This window comes from Notamacropus eugenii, chromosome 2, assembly GCF_028372415.1.
Source record: "Notamacropus eugenii isolate mMacEug1 chromosome 2, mMacEug1.pri_v2, whole genome shotgun sequence".
NCBI classification, from domain to species: Eukaryota; Metazoa; Chordata; class Mammalia; order Diprotodontia; family Macropodidae; genus Notamacropus; species Notamacropus eugenii.
In genome coordinates, this window is record NC_092873.1 from 20,830,092 (window position 1) to 20,846,517 (window position 16,426).

Consider the following 16,426-nt stretch of genomic DNA (forward strand, 5'->3'; position numbering starts at 1 on the left):
ACTGTGCCTCTCACATTCTCAAGAGCTTCTGACTTTTCCCACGTGACGACAACTGTCCACTTGAAAAGATCCCTCCTTTCTGGATCAGTGCATCTGTGGATTGTTAAAACCGTATTTTTGTACTTTAAGAGTCTTTGGCTCAGAGCTGTAAAGTGGTTCATGGGCACTGACGGCCTTCTCCCTTTGGCACTCCCTAGTTTAGGCTTGAGGCCCAAGGCCCTCCCTGAGCAGAGGCTGTGTCTCCCATTGAGCCGGCCTGGTGGGCTCATAGCTCCCCAGCCAGCACACACAGGTCTAGCTCATTAGGTAGTGAGATCATAAGGTCAGAAAGCCATCAGAGGAACAGTTTCCTGGCATTTGGATCCCTGGGAATAGGTTAGTTTACACTAAATTCTGATGTGGGAGAGTAGTGATTGCCTCTGCTGTTAACTCCAGCTGTTCTTAATGCTGCCTTGGTTTCCACTGGGTGTCCTTTGTTGACATTCACTTCTTTTTTCCCAAATAGGCATTTTCCTAGGCCTCCCTACTACTAGCCCATAGCTACTTGGCATTGACAAGTTGCAGTGTTAGGCTCGTTCACCCTGTGTGTGGACTAATGGTAAAAGCGGCAGAGTGGAGACGTTTGTACTGACGCGCTTGCCTTAGGCATGACTGGGTACTCCAAATGGAGAGAGGTGGTGATGTGTCTGGAAGCATGTCTTAATGCATCCCAAAATTGGTGATAATATAGGTTTTTTCCCTTCCTCAGATTGTGGATTTCTTAAAAAAGAAGCGTGATTTTGTAGACCTCATCATAAAGCACATAGGAACTTCTGCTATCATGGATTTATTGCTCAGGCTACTGACTTGTATCGAGCCTCCACAACCCAGGCAAGATGTGTTGAATGTAAGTACCATTGTTTGGTTTTTTGTTTTGCCAAGGATTCCTAATGTTTTATTTTTCCCTAGTTACATGTAAAAACAATTTCTGACATTTGTTTTTAAAACTTTGATTTCCAAATTCTCTTCCTTTGTCCCTCACCACCTCCCCCCGCCATCGAGAAGGCAAGCAGTTTTGATATAGGTTGTACATGTGGAGTCATGCAAAACATTTTCACAAAGCATAGACCACAAAAAAAATCCTTAAGAAAAATAGAATTTAAGAAGCGTGCTTGAGTCCGCATTCAGACACGCACCGCTCGTTCTTTCTCTGGGAGCGGGGGTAGCGTTTTTTGTTGTCAGTTCTTCCAAGCTGTCTTGGATCATCGCATTGCTGTGAATAGCTGATCATCTTACCATGTCACTGTTGTACACAGTGCGTGTCACTTAACATGTCCCTAATCCTCCATGTTCATCAGCTCATGTAAGTCTTAACCCCATTTTTCTGAGAGTGCCCTGTTTATCATCGTTTCTTATAGTACAGTATACTCCATCATAATCAGTCACATATCACAGTCTGTTCAGCCATTCCCCCATTGATGGCATTCCCCTCAATTTCCTATTCTTTGCCATTTTTGTACATATACTTCCTTTTCCTTTTTGTTTTTTTATCTTTTGGGATATAGACCTAGTAGTGGTATTGCTAGATCAGGGAGTATGCATGGTTTTATAGCCCTTTAGCCGTAGTTCCTAATTGCTCTGCATAATGGTTGATCATGTCACAACTCCACCAACAGTGCATTAATGTCTCATTTTTCTCACATCTCTTCCACCATTTGTCATTTTCTCTTTCAGTCCTATTAGCCAATCTAATGGGTGTGCAGTAGTGCCTCAGAATTGTTTTAATTTGCATTTCACCCAGTAATAGGGAGAGCATTTTTTCATATGGTTATAGAGAGCTTTGATTACTCTGAACACTATTCCTACTTTTTAATCATTTATCAATTGGGGAATGGCTCCTATTTTTATAAATTGGATTCAGTTCTCTATATGTTTGAGAAATGAGACCTTTTTCAAAGAAACTTGCTTAAAAATTTTTTCGCAGTTACCATTGCTAATTGTATTTCCCTCTATCCTATTCCCCTCCCGCCATTTCTTGTATTCTCTCTCCTTTCACCCTGTCCCTCAAAAGTGCTTTGCTTCTGACTTCCCCCTCCCCCAGCTTGCCTTCTATTAACTCTTCCCCCCTTTTCTTCTCTCTTTCCCCTCCTCCTTTCCATAGGGTGAGATATATTTCTGTACCCATTTAGGGTGAGATATATTTCTGTGTGTGCTATTGTCTCTGAGCTAATTCTGATGAGAGTAAGGTATACTCATTCTTCCTCCTCTCCCCCCTTCCTCTCTTACTCTGAAGACTTTTTCTTGCCTCTTTTATGTGAGATTGTTTACCCATCCTACCTCTCTTTCTCTTTCCCCCAGTGCATTCCTTTCTCACCCTTTAATTTTATTTTTTTTAGAAATATTCCCTTCATATTCAACTCAAACCTGTGCCCTTTATCTGTATATTCTCCTTCTACATGCCCTAATAATGAGAAAGTTCTTATGAGTTGTAAGTATCATCTTCCCATGTAGAAATAAAAACAGTTCAATATTAAGTCCCTTATAGTTTCCCTTTTCCATCTACCTTTTTATGCTTCTCTTGAATTTTGTATTTGAAAATCGAATTTTCTATTCAGCTTTGGTCTTTTCATTAAGAATGCTTGAAAGTCCTCTGTTTCATTGAATGTCCATTTTTTCCCTTGAACAGTTATACTCAGTTTGGATGAGGAGGTGATTCTTGGTTGTAATCCTAGCTCCTTTGCCCTCTGTAATATCATATTCCCAGCCCTCCGATCCTTTAATGTAGAAGCTGGTACATTTTGTGTTATCCTGACTGTGGCTCCATGATACTTAAATTGTTTCTTTCTGGCTGCTTGTAATATTTTCTCCTTGACCTGGGAGCTCTACTGGCAGTTTTCATTTTGGGATCTTTTTCAGAAAGTGATTGGTGGATTCTTTCCATTTGTATTTTACCTTCTGGTTCTAAAAAGTCAGGGCAGTTTTCCACTAGGTTGTTTTTTTTGATCACGGTGTTCAGGTACTCTAGTAATTTTTTAAATGATATCTCCAGGATCTGTTTTCAAGGTCAGTTGTCTTTCTAATGTCTTCTGTGGGCTGAGAGCTCTGGAAGCAGCTTCTGCCTGCAGATTCAACTGCTGTGAGGTCTGCTCCTGGTTTTCTGGGGCTGGGTCTGTGCTTGTAAGTACAGTTGTTTAAGATGTCTCTTTCTTTCCTGAAAGCTGCCTTAGTAGGGGAACGGCAGCAGCCACGATGACCTTCCCCAGTCATGTGGGGAGAGTGATCTACATGATCCTTATGCAGGGGCTGGATGTTCCTGGAGTGTTTGAGAGCTAGGATTTCTGCATCAAACTCAGGATTCTTACATATGTATGTTCTGGCAATTTTTGGAAAAGTTACTTCAGTTGAAGTGCTGTCTGTTAATGGTAATGCTTCCCCTGGGAGAAGAGGAAGAGTTTTCTTGGGCTCAGATCATGGATAGACTGCAGGAGGTGCCAGATCGCTAAAACATGGGAGACTTGGTTTTACGTAGGGAGGCCTTTCTTCCAGGTAGATGTATTTTTCAGGGAACCACAGGGCATCACGGGATGTCAGGCGCTCTTAGCCTGTCCTGTCCAGTCTCCTCTTCTTTCCTGTCAGTGCCTTCCTTCCCGTCAGTGCCTTCCTTCAAAAATATTTCCCAGTTCATCACACCTCTCTAATACTTTACTTGGTTGGAACCCTGGAACTTGCCCATTTTTTTGGAAATGAGTTTGGATCTCATGTACTCATTTGAGTTAAAGATCTGAAGAGTTCAAAGGAAATAGAGAAGGGCTGTCAAGAGGGAGTTAATGTCTGATTGTGCCTGAAGGTCCAGCATGTTCTCTTGATGTTTGGAGGTCTGAGGACCCATCCTTGCCAGCACACATGTAGCGGCTGGGTCTGCTAACTGGGCCTGGAAGGAGGTATTCATGAGAGTGGGCCTTTTGGAGGAAGAGCCTGTCTGGAGATCTGGAGTGTGTAGCACAAGGAGTCCTCTGGGAAGATTGTTTAATTGTTGATCACAGGGAAACAAAAGACAGGCTCAGCTTTGGGGGATAGGTGTGCGATGGCATTATCTTTTGGGTGTTTCCCAGACACCAAAGGGAACTGGTGAAAAGGAGGAAGGATGGGGGTTTAGTTAAGTCTTTGGGATCCTTTCCCAGAATGGGAATCTAAAGGGTGACTTGACCAGAGGCTTTGTGCCCATTGCTCCAGGTATTTGGTCAGGGTTGCTCGGCAGTCATTCCTGATGCCCATTCCCAACTTCTTGTCACATTGGGTTACCCTTCTCCCCAATAATTTAATTCCTTCCATAATCTTCCATTAAGCACCCACTTTATATGGTGCTCTTGGGTTCACCATGGGGATTCAGAAAGAACAGGGCCCTCCCTCAGAGAGCCTAGAGTTTCACTGGGTGGAACCTGTGGACAGTCCAGGGAGAGAGTGGTCAGGGAATCCATGAGGCTCTGGTGATGAAACATTTCTCCTCCCATCGTTGTTTTCAGCTGGGTCAGGGATATCTTCCTATACCTGAGCCTCAGATACTGAAAGTCAGGGGATCATAGGTATGGAGGCCAGCTGTTCAAATGCCTCCTTTTACGCAGGAGGGAGAGAGAGAGGCTCAGACATCTGAATTGACATGCCCAGTGTCGTGCAGGAGGAGGCGAGAACAGAGTACATTCTGAGCAAAGGCACATGATCCAGTTTGCCTAGCACAGACATGAGCATATCAAGCTGCCAAGGCCTGCAGGAGCCAGGCTATATCTCTACAGCCTTTGATGCCTGAGCAGTTAGTCTTTGGCCTAGGGGCCAGGGGGATGACAATGAGCAATGTTCAGCTGGGCCATTCTGGAGTCAGACCTTTGTACCTTGTGTTCTACGTACCTAGTGGAGCCCTGAGCATTTGCTTTTGTGGCATTCGATCTATTAATCGTTTGGGCTCACACTTTCCTCTTCAGGAACAGAAGTCTCGCCCTATTTTCTGTTCCCCCTCCTTTCCATTTATAGCCAACTGCAGCTGCTCTGTAGGTTGGTACAAGGCTTTGGGGTTCCTTAGTTATACACACTGTTTATATTTTAAGATCACCATGTTCGAAGCTAGAGGGAGCCAGAAAGACCAAGCTTCCTTGTTTCCCATACAGGGCCTGATGGTGCCTAGATGATGCTAGGCCTAAAACCCTCTGGCTGCCAGGCATGTACTCTTGCCAACCCACCCACCCTCCCTGCCGACCAGGCCAGCTCACTCATCTCATCCCCCCATCAGCAGCTCCTTTCACTGTTCTTGTTCAACTACCACTGTTGGCTTTCCCTTGCTTTCCAGTCTTCTTTGAGAAAACAGAGAGAAGCTTGAAACCTGAGTGGGATTTCACAGATCTGGGCATGGTCATGTAACCCCACTACCAAGATAGTTTAGAGCACTTGAGAGCCCAGGGTGGGCCAGAAGCAGAACTCGAACCCAGGGCTTCCTGATTGTAGTCTGAGATGCCTCTGTTAATATCCTTTACTTATGGGGCATTCTTTTTACGGAACTTTCTTTTTTCTTTTTCCTTATATCTTTATGGCATGGTTTTCCCTAAACTAATACTAAGTTTTCTCATTAAATTTGTTTTCTTCATTTCTCAGCTGTTTCTCTCCTTTACTCCTCTTCCTTTTTTCTTCCAATTTATATTCCCTAAGCTTTTCTTTATTTTATAAATCCTAAATTCTGACAATTTTATCATAATCCCAGCAAGAAGCAAAAGCCTCAGTTTCCTCATGGGTAAAATAAGGATAGAAGAAGTGGTTTCAAAAGTCTCTTCAGTTTTCTTTGATACTCTGATCCTAAGGATGCCCACTGCAACCAGAGAAATACTTCCAGAACAGAGGGTAAGAAGTAGGTGCTCTGGCAGACTGACTGCCTAAATCTTTCAGCCCATAACTACATGATGTGAAAACTTTCTTCTCACTCTTTTTTGTTAGCCTTTCTTGGGTGAGATATTGAAAAATATCCATCATGTGGCTCAGTTTTCTTTAACTATAAAGTTTTACAAACTTTCCTTTAACCATTTAATATGTACACATTCCCCCATCTGTTTTTCTCCCCTTTTCCTTGTTTCTGACGAGCCTGTCCTCTGGTCATGATCGTTATGTCAAGGTGTAACTTTGGGGGGTGTTTCTAACCTTATGTTCACTGGCATTCTCTTTAGGGAACTCTCAAAAGTTTTCTATCATTCAAAGCCAGAGAAACATGGAGTCTGCCTCAGTCTGACAGATGAGAATGCCCAAATAGGTTTTTCTTCACTGGGGCTTGACCCGCTGTGGTGACCTTTATGTCCTGTGTCTTACAGTGGCTAAATGAGGAGAAGATCATCCAGAGGCTCGTGGGGATAGTCCATCCGTCTCAGGAAGAAGACGTGAGTGTGCCAGGTGGACACGCAGGCTGCTGGGGCGCCAGGTGCTCTCAGCCAGCATCCGAGCGTTGGTAGAACTGGAAAAAAACCACTAGGATAGGTGCTGATAGTCTTCCTTGTCATCATAGCCAGCATTTATGGCCTTTTGACTGAAGGCCAGTTTTATGGAACAGATCCTCTTATTAAGGGGATTTGTTGTGTGAGGTTTGGATTCAGTCAGTGGGAACTTGAGGGCCACATGTGGCCTCAAGACCATAGGTTCCCCCCCACCCTGCATCTCTTTCACATTGAAATTTTCCCATCATGGTTTCCATATATCAAGTTCGTATAAGAAACTATATGGGAATTTTGGGGCTGGGGTTTATGGAAGCCTCAGATGACAAAAAAGATTTAGAAACTCAGAAATGCCTAAAAAATATATATGGTATTGTATAATATTAACCCAAATTTTACAATGAGGTACTATAAACACCCCATAAAAGGCAACGAAATATTCAGTATTCATCTCTGGTATGAAGCAGGGCTAAAAAGTTGTACACAGTTTTTTCAGATCATGAACACACTTTGGGGGTTGGAGGTATGGGGTGGCAGGCATGAGGAAGGAGTAATTGTATTCTCTCATTTTATTATCACAACAGTCCTGGAGAGAGGAGGGGCCGTAAGTTGCCAATTTTTGGGCAAAGAAACCAGCCATACAGGTTAATTGACTTGCCCAAGGTCATTCAGATGATACAGTCTGAGACTGGATTCGAACTCAGGTTTTATGGATTTCAAATCCAGCACTCTTCTAGACTCTGCTACCTAAATCAGTGCTTCTGGGATTGGATTCTTCTCTCTCCCCCCATAATATAGCACCAGCAGTAGGTATTTTACATTATGTTCATTACAGATAATAAGTATTTGTAAGGAACAGGATAGCATAACATGAGTGAATTAGAACTTTATTTTACGTCATTATATATTTGCCAAGCAGTCACTCGATATTTGGGGTTTGGGAGTGGCACGTGTTACAAAGAAAGTAGAAGTCCCAATCCCACCCTCAGTTTGCCATTACATTTGGAAGGTGCTCTTTGACAGCCTAGGGTCACTCTGATTATTGCCCCTGGGAAGAGTTCAGTTTTGAGATCCATGGAGATTGATGAGGCAAAGAGTCCCTATCACCCCAGTCTGAATGACAGGGAATAACTTGGGGATCACTTGCTGGATGCTTTTGAGCAGAACAGATTTATTATTCAACAGACCAGTGAGTAAGTCCTGGGTCCTTGAAACTGTCCCAGGAGAGGCCCAGCTCTCCAAAGCAGGGCCCTACAATGTTGGCGCCAACCCCCCTGCCATGGTCCCTCCCAGACTCCTAGGAAACAATTCTGCCTTGTGGAGAATTTCCTTGGTTCCAAAGAAGCTTAATATTCTAAGGTTGATAATTATTTTGGGCTGCTTTTCCATTTGTTTTATGTGCTAGACTATTAATTTTGAGATCTGCAAAAGTGGTCTCTACTCTGCTGGATTATCGTTGCTCTACCTGTATCCAGTGACTCCTTGTGTAACAGCCTCCAGCTCTTCTGAGGCACCATTTAAAGGGGTGAAGTGGGGGAGTCTATTTTGCCCAGAAGTTCTGGTCACCTCACAAGGAGTGCCCAAGAGGGAGGGGAAAGGAGGGGAAGGGAGGGGCAGTGGGTGGGGTTTTGCTCAAGTACTGTTTGGATTTGAAACCTCTTTTACAGCAGCCCTTCGCATCCTTCCTGAGGGGCAATGGGCAATGTCCACCACTGACAGTCACCTCATGAGTCCAGCTGCCAGGCATTCTTGACCCTGGCCTCTTTCTTATTGAGGTCTGCAGCCAAGGTTCATTTGAATAATTGGCTGTGTGCATGCACACAAGCCTTTCTCTCCCTGTCTCTGCCACACACATACTTGCATGCACATGTTCCCCCCAGCCCTCCTGATGTGACTTCTCCTTCTCAGGGGAACTGTTGATAAAAGCTGTGTTTTTCTCCTCAGCGGCATTCCAACGCCTCACAGTCGCTCTGTGAAATTATCCGCCTCAGCAGAGACCAGATGTTGCAAGTCCAGAACAGCCCAGAACCAGACCCCCTGCTCGCCACTCTAGAAAAGTACGTTCTCCATGTTGTGTGTAGCGTGTCCTTCCATTGCCCCTGAGATGAGGGGGAGTGGGGCCATGCTTTTGTCTGCTCTTTTATTTTTCATTTACCTCATTGAAGAGTTAAATTTGTGGGGCTAAGGAAGGCTTTCTAAAGTAATGTGTCATTTGAGCCTCCTAATACTCTGCCTTGGTAAGTAAACTCATGGATATCACCCAAGTTGTTTGGTCTGTGGCCTGGGCTCCCCTGAGCTTTGGGATAGCAGTTTTGTAGAGCAGACTTTAAGGAATTCTCTTCCTGCATCTGCTTACAGCACACGGCTTGTGGCCAAGGCCATTTTCCTTTCTTTTATTATTTTAAAATCGGACTCTCAGAAGGTCTGCTTTTATGAGCTGAGGGTTTTGTGATTCTCTCCTCCCATGTACCTGGAAGCCAACTGTGCTGTGGCTGGGCTGCCCCTGGGTTTCCTGGGACCTCGGGGGCACAGCTGCTAGTTATCGCCACCTGGATAGACCCCTGGTAACCAAGAGCTTGATGGGGTTTAGATTTGAGGGGTAGAGGTGCTCCCGTCAGCCCTCCTGTTGAGGACGGCTTGGGGGAGGAAAAACCTTTATCACAAACTGATCCTGTGGGAAGGGAAGTGTTCATCTCTAGCACACACGAGGAAGGCAGTGTGGCCTGGGCCAGAAAGGCCTGCCTCTGTGCTGAGCTTCTCTGGGCAGTTCTCCAAAAGTAGACTTTGCAGGGGCTGTGTTTGCTCACTAATGAGGAGGTCATGCTGGAGAAGGAGGAAGGGGCAGAGGTCACAGGAGAGGTTAGGGGGTGTCACCGGCTCAGGAGGCAAAGAGAGAAAAGTTTCCTGTCACGTGATGTAGAGAGATTCTAGGGCCTCACTTTGATTACTCCTAGTGTGAAAATTATTTTAGGATTATGAGATTAGACTTTGAGCAGAAAGCTTTGCTGTCATTCCTGCTGTTCCTTAGTTTTCACCCACCTGCTCTTCTCTGTGTGGGTCTCCACCCCCGCACTTCAGCATTCAGGAGCCACCCTGAGGGACTGGAGGGCATCGATCAGTACTGATGGGTCACGGTTGTACCTCCATTGGAAGGTCTCCCTAGCAATTAGGAATTTCCATTCCAGAAGCCAACGAGGGGGTCTGAAAAAGAAATGGACAGGTGGCAACTGGTGCCCATCAGGTCACTCCATCAGGAAATTAACCATGGTAGAGGCCGAGTCACTGGTACTGCCTAGGGCTCTGGAGTGTGTCACCATTTCTTTCTCCAGCTCCCTTTACAGCTGAGGAATTTGAGGCAAACAAGGTGAAGTGACTTGCCCAGGGTCACACAGCTAGGAAGTGTGTGAGGCTGAATACGAGCTCAGGAAGAGGGGACTTTCCAACTCTAGTCCTGGTGTTTTATTCACTGTACCACCTAACTGCGTGCGTGGGTATCCCTCTGTCCATCCATCACTCCCTCCCTGTTCTGATGAACTCATCACCCTGTGTTCAGAATCGCCAAATTGGAACAGAAATAAGAATCGGTGTAACAAGGACATTCCCCTCCCCCTCCTCCCAGCAGCCATCTCCCTGCTCACCTGTAGCCTAGACTTACACGATCCCTGCTGCCTCCTGGAGCATGCTCTTCACCGAAGCCTCAGATTGCTGCCCAATGAATTGTTCTCTAGCTGTGCTCTTCCTTTCCATACTAGGGAAGCGTATTTTTCTTTAGCAGAATGTGAAGCTTTATGTCCTTAAATGTCACTTGAGATCATGACAACTAGCCAAGGGGCCTGTTCCACTGGAGCCCTCCTCTGAGAGAGCACCAGCCAGTCAGTGATTCCTCTTTGGATATAGACCTGGAACCAAGGTTTTGTTGGGAACATGCTGACTTCTGACCTCCAGCTCTGCATCCTGTTCTCAAGAATCATCTCAGAAACGGTTTTTAGTCTCTTGCTAAAAATCTAGGGAAGTTGGACTCTGGCATTTCCTTGGCATAACGGTCTAGTAACCCTGTCAGAGGCCACAGATCTTCTCTTGGACATTAATGCGGGTAGTTAGAGTTCAGAGTACTCTGGTGGTCTTCACTTGGATAGATGTTCAGTGATTCAAACCTTTAATTATTAAGTGTTGACCTTGAGAGCCTTCTTAACCATTAGTAGGTGACTCTTCTGTTTTTGAGAAGTAAGAGTTGTGTTTAAGATCTTTAGACTTACTCTAGGAGGCTTCAGTCTTCTGTCTTGTGTGTGCTTAGGGACTCATGCCTTGCTGTAGGTGGAGAAAGCCCCTGAGCCAGGCAGCCAAGCCATGCAGAGAAGTGGTAGTGCAGACCTGGGGCTCTGGGTGTGAAGCACCAGACAGCCTGGAGTAGGTCATTGGCCTGGCAGGACAACCCAGGCTTACTTTCAAGGCTACTTAAGGCAGAAGAGGAATTTTTTTTGTGTGTAGCAGATTGAAGTGATTTGGAGTAGGGGTTGCTCCTCAGTTAGAGGGGGGGCGGCATCTAACGTACATTATGAGAAGCTTGGTCAGCTGACCCCTCACAAGACACGGAAAACATCAGGTGTCTCTTTATATCTGGAAGTTGGTGAAGTGCAGGCAGAGCCACCAATAAGAGAGTGTTAGGCAGGGTTGTTCTGTCTGCTGCCCATTCACTGAAAGTGGGCCATGGTGAATGCTGTCCTGGAATAAGCCTCCTGGGGTCTCTCCTCAAGTGCCTGACAAGAGATAAGGCTAATAAGAAACCAGAAACAGTATTTGGGTCACTTTTTCAAGAGGACCAAGTGCTTTCCATACATTATCTGCCTGGTGACTCAGCAGTGTAGGATCTCACAGTGACGCTGTGAGATAGGACTCTGTGACTATTGTCTCATTTTACAGGCGAAGATCTTTTTTCGTGGCCAGAGGCAGGATTTGAACCTGTGTCTTGCAGCTACTCCCCCACATTGCCTAAGATGGAGCAAGTCATATTGAAATGCTAGAAAACATGGCGGGGGGCGGTGCAGTGCTGTATGTTGGGGCCTTTTGGATCTTAATGAGGCATCTGTGAAAATATTAGCTCTTCTACATAATCCACATAAAAAGTTGATTTTTCCACCTAAGAACTGAATGATGAGAAGTCAGATACCTTGAGCCTTATCACAATTTTCTACACCTAAGGTACATCCAACCCTTAGTTTATTCTTCAGATGTACTGCTGAAAACGTGTGAGACCTTCAGTAGCTGAAAGAAATTACTTTTAATGAAAGAAACCTGTCACCAGTTTCTTCTCATCCATTACCTGTAGGATTCAGGGGGCTCTAATCCACTCATCACATGCCACTTAGGGCTTGGTAAGCTCTGACCGCAGAGCATGGGCAGCCCTGCATCCTCCACATGCATGCGTGCCCTGCATGCATGCTCTCGGTTTTCTTTTCAGACGACAAGTGCGGCACAACACTTACAGTGCTTCCCTGCTCTTTCTGTTCGTAGGCAAGAGATTATTGAACAGCTTCTGTCAAATATTTTTCACAAGGAGAAAAACGAATCGGCAATCGTCAGTGCAATCCAGATACTGCTGACTTTGCTGGAGACCAGACGGCCAACGTAAGACTCTGCTTTTTGCCTTTCCGAAGGATCTGTTTAATGTCCTTGTTTGCATTCTTATATTCACTTTATCTTTGTTGAGAATATTTTGTTTTTAATCACTCACATTTCCCAGTGCATCGCACTCAGAGATAAAAGAGAAAAACCAGTCAGCTGGCCCAACTAGCTCATGGTCGGTGCCTCCAGGGCTGCCTGACCTTTGTCTTCCACCTCTGTGGAAGGCAGGGCCGTGTCCTGGGCTCCAGTTGTCGGTTGTGTGGATGCTGCTACTTTGGGCCCCTACTTTCTGTGACTTAGAGTTTTTCTTCTTGAGAAGTTCTTCATTTAGGGTTATTACTCTGAGCTGAGTAACTATGGTATGCCTTAGGAGATTTGCCTGGTCTGTGGAAGAACCATGGCAGACTTGAGGTGGTGAAGACGCTTTTTCTCAGCTTTTCCTGCTTACCCTCTTGTGGTAAGGCTGTCCACCACAGCTGGTTTTTACCGTGTGTCTTAACTGTTGTGATTCTTTACCACTACAAAGGCTATTGTATTTGTATGTATGTGATAAGTATATTGGTGTGTATGATCTTTGTGGCACTGACCTCCTTGGGCTATATCTCTGAAACATATTAGCCACTTTGTTTGCATGTTTCCAAATGGTTTTTCAGAGTAGGGACCAGTTGACAGTTATGTGCCTGTCTTTGCACAATCCCTCTAACACGAACTGTTCTTTTCTTCTGTAATTTTGCCAATTAGCAACATAAGTGGAGTGAAACCATAATGTTGTTTAATTTGCGTTTTTCTTATTGACAATTAGAGCATTCTTTTATACATGATTATTAAAAGCAATTCTGTTGAGAATCTTCTCACCTCTTCTCAGTTGCCAAATGGATTTTGTTCTTAGATATTTTGGTTTATTCCTGTGTATTTTGGATTCTGATTACAGGGCTTTTAGTTTCATGGACTCATATCATCTATTCTATCTTTCACTTCTCTCCCTTATTTGGTTATAAATCATTTCTCTCAAAGAGCTTTCTAGCATACAGTTTGGGAAATGTTTGGACTCACATATGTTACTTCAGTGATAAATAATAGGACAGAAATGTATGTTTCTTCGTAATTGGTGCTATTTCTGTTCCTATTTTAAAGATGAGCAAACTGAGTCTGAGAACAGTGTAATGATCTGTCATGAGTCAGCCAGCTGGTAAGTGTTTGAGGCACGATCTCTGATTCCAAGTCCAGCCCAACACCCTCTTTCTCTCAAGGAGACCCACCTGTGGAGTCCTGGTTTCTCAAGAAGAGTTCAGATCATTTGTAGTTTGTCACCATACTTTACTGGAACAAAGAATGTGTGGAAGGATAGGATAGTGATTCTGAGGGATGTTGGGATATGCCTGCATTCAGAGAGTGGACTCCAGGGATCATCTTGGTTATGTCCTCAGCTTCTTTTTTATTGAAATCAAGTCCTTTTGTTAAACTGGGTGCAGTGGGACCATTGTCTGTTGTCTTGGTGCTGCCCCAAATGCTGGAACCTGAGATCTAGAATGGGGTTGGCTTTTCCAGGGCAGGATTGTTAGAGATTACAAACTCTTGGCCAGGGTCTCACAGGCAGGAAGCGTCTGAGCCACGGTGTGACCCAGGTCCTCAGCCTTCAGAATCAGTGCACCTGAGACTGGGGAGTCACTCACTTGAGGGTGACCAGGAAAGGACTCCCCACTGGGGGAGAGTTAGCATGAACAAGGGCAGGCTCAGGCCTGACACCAGCTCAGAAGTATTTGAAGGAGTGCTCATTGGGAGTGATGGGCAGAGAGATGGGCTCACCAGGCTTAGGGAGGCTGCTCTTCTGTTGTTCTACTTGACTAAAGGGAGAGGTCCAAGTGGCCATGGGCCCATCTGGTTAAACCCTGGTTAGTGTTTGTCACATGCCTGTTAGAGAGTTGTAACAGAGAGTTCTGGTTGGTCTCAGGTATCTTTCCCTCCACTGCCAGAGCTTCATTGTGACCCCTGTCTCTCCCACAGCTCCCATTATTTCTACACTCAAATATAAATGACTTTGGCTTTTAAAGCTGTCTGACCTGTCTTACAGCTACAATGTGGCCGGGCTCAGAGGGCCCTTGAGCATCCACCAGGAGCCATTCTGGGTCTTCCTGCTTGTTGGTGTCATCCCACCTTGTACGTTCTGATTGATGTGTGTTGGCATCCATTTAAAATGTCAGCTTCTTGAGGAGACGGCTTAGTCTTTGTTTATACCCTCAGCTCTTAGCACAGTGCCTGGTACCAAGCAGGCCCTTAATAAAGGTTTCTTTCTGGATTAATTGAAGGCCTCAGGAAGGCAGTAATGTACCCAAGCATAAAAGTACCATTTAGATAGCAGGATTGTTTTTGTTTAGTAGCATTATAAAATGCAGTTTGGTATTAGAGCTAGAGAGCCAGCCTTGGAGTGGACCTGCTTCTGATGCTGGTCCTTCTGTGTTGCTCCTCTATTGCCCCTGAGGGCTGACCTGCCCCAGTAGAGGGATTGTGGGCCCTGTTCCCACAAAGGGACAGTGAAATAGAAAGGATCGAGACTGTTTCCCTGTTGGGGTGCCCACAAGACCTTGGAACTCGCATTTTAAATCTAGCAGCAACCGTGCTGTGCAGGGCAGAGTGATTGGAAAATTATCCTAGCCCCACTGTTTTCTGTCCATGCTAGAGAAAGGTAACCTTTCCCAGATGGATGAGCTCTGTGGGTTGGGAGCATTTCTGTTAAGAGGTTATTAAACCACTTAGGTCACAGCCTTGCTGTGTGTTTGTCAGAAAGACCAGGACAAGGGTGGGGCTTGGGGTTTGGTGCACGGGTTCCCCTCCAGGTGCACATTTGATGCACATCCCAGGCCCTTTTCTGAGGTGCTGTCACTGACTGACACAAGTGAATTTAGAGTTGGGTCTGCAAACCTGGACTGTAAAGAGTGGCATTTTCAGGGAGCAGTAGCTGACCCCGAGGAAGGAGTGGGAATCAGAAAGGAGAGCTTTAAGCATCGTTATTGAAGCTTGCTTGGGGGGGGGGGGGGGGGGTAGGGTGACAGCATTGGCATCCCCTGAGGGACAGGCAATGGCACCAAGTATTCTCCTCCATTGCCGCTTCTCCATTGGTCCTGGTGCTGGTTTACAGCTCCTTGTTTAGACAGGCACTGCGGGGCGGGGGGGGGGTTGGTCATGTAGACAGTGGATGTCACAGGACAGGCCGCACATATTCTAGGCCTGATAAACACCAAGGAATCCAGTGCAGACCTCTCTTGGGGGTAGGAGCAGCAGTTTGCCTTGATAGAAGACACAGGCAGAATGGTGCCAAGCAGAGGCTGCATGTGCATGTGCCACTTCGTGTTCCTCAAACTTGGGAGTGCTTTTTATGAAATTGTTGGGTCACCGTGCTGTCTGGTTTGATCTCTGAAGAGAAATGGAATTTTCTATTCTATTTTATCATGTTCTCGGTTTCAGAGTCTCTCTCTGCCCTCACCCTTTCCCCCCACCCACTGAGAAGGTAAGAAATACAAAATCCATTCCAAATATGAACTCATGCAAGACACATTTTCACATTATCTGTGTTTTTTAAAAAAGAAAGAAAACACAGTATTGTTGAGTCCATCAGCTCTCTTTATGGAGGTGAATCACACGTTTCATCGTGAGTCCTTTGGAATTGTCATGATCAGAGTAGCCAACTCTTTCCCAGGTGGTCACTTACTGTGTACAGTGATCTCCTGGTTCTCCTCACTTCACTTTGCATTACTTTATATGAGTCTTTCCAGGTTTTTCTGAAACCGTCCATCACAGTCATACTCCACATTCCTCACTTGATGGGGACATCTCTTGGCCACCACAAAAAGAACTGATGTAAATATTTTTGTACATGTGGGTCTTTTTCTTTTTCCTATGATCTCTTTGGGGTTTAGCCCTAGTAGCAGTTCTGCTGTGGCAAAGGCTATGCACAATTTAATTGCTTTTGGGACGTAATTCCAAATTGTTCTTGAGTGGTTGGGCCTGGTAACAGCTCCAGCAGCAGTGGATTAGTGTACCCATTTTGCCATATTCCTTCCAACATTTGTCATGCCATTTTAGTTAATTTGATGGACATGAGATGGTACGTCAGAGTTGTTTTATGTTTCTCTAGTTATTAGTGATCTAGAGCATTTTTTCCATATGGCTATTGATAGCTTGCATTTCTTCCTCTGAAAACTGCTTGTTCATATTTCATGTTCATTTTCCATTGGAGAATGACTCTTATTCTTATAAATTTGACTCAGTTTAGGGTTATATTTGAGACATGTGGGCTTTATTAGAGAAACACTGCAAAGATATTTTTCCCTCGAGTTTCCTGTCTTCTCATTTTAGCTGCTTTGGTT

General features: G+C 45.1%; 1 protein-coding gene across 7 annotated transcripts in view; it reads left to right on the plus strand.

Annotated features, from left to right (window-relative positions):
- Positions 1 to 16,426, plus strand: part of PPP6R3 (protein phosphatase 6 regulatory subunit 3) — a 97,011-nt gene that overhangs the window by 44,230 nt on the left and 36,355 nt on the right. For all 7 annotated transcript variants that reach the window (XM_072639371.1, XM_072639369.1, XM_072639370.1 and 4 more), the window contains 4 exons: positions 749 to 886; positions 6,324 to 6,389; positions 8,385 to 8,497; positions 11,952 to 12,065. In XM_072639371.1, the coding sequence (XP_072495472.1) occupies positions 749 to 886; positions 6,324 to 6,389; positions 8,385 to 8,497; positions 11,952 to 12,065 (431 nt within the window). The remainder of the gene's footprint in view (positions 1 to 748; positions 887 to 6,323; positions 6,390 to 8,384; positions 8,498 to 11,951; positions 12,066 to 16,426) is intronic.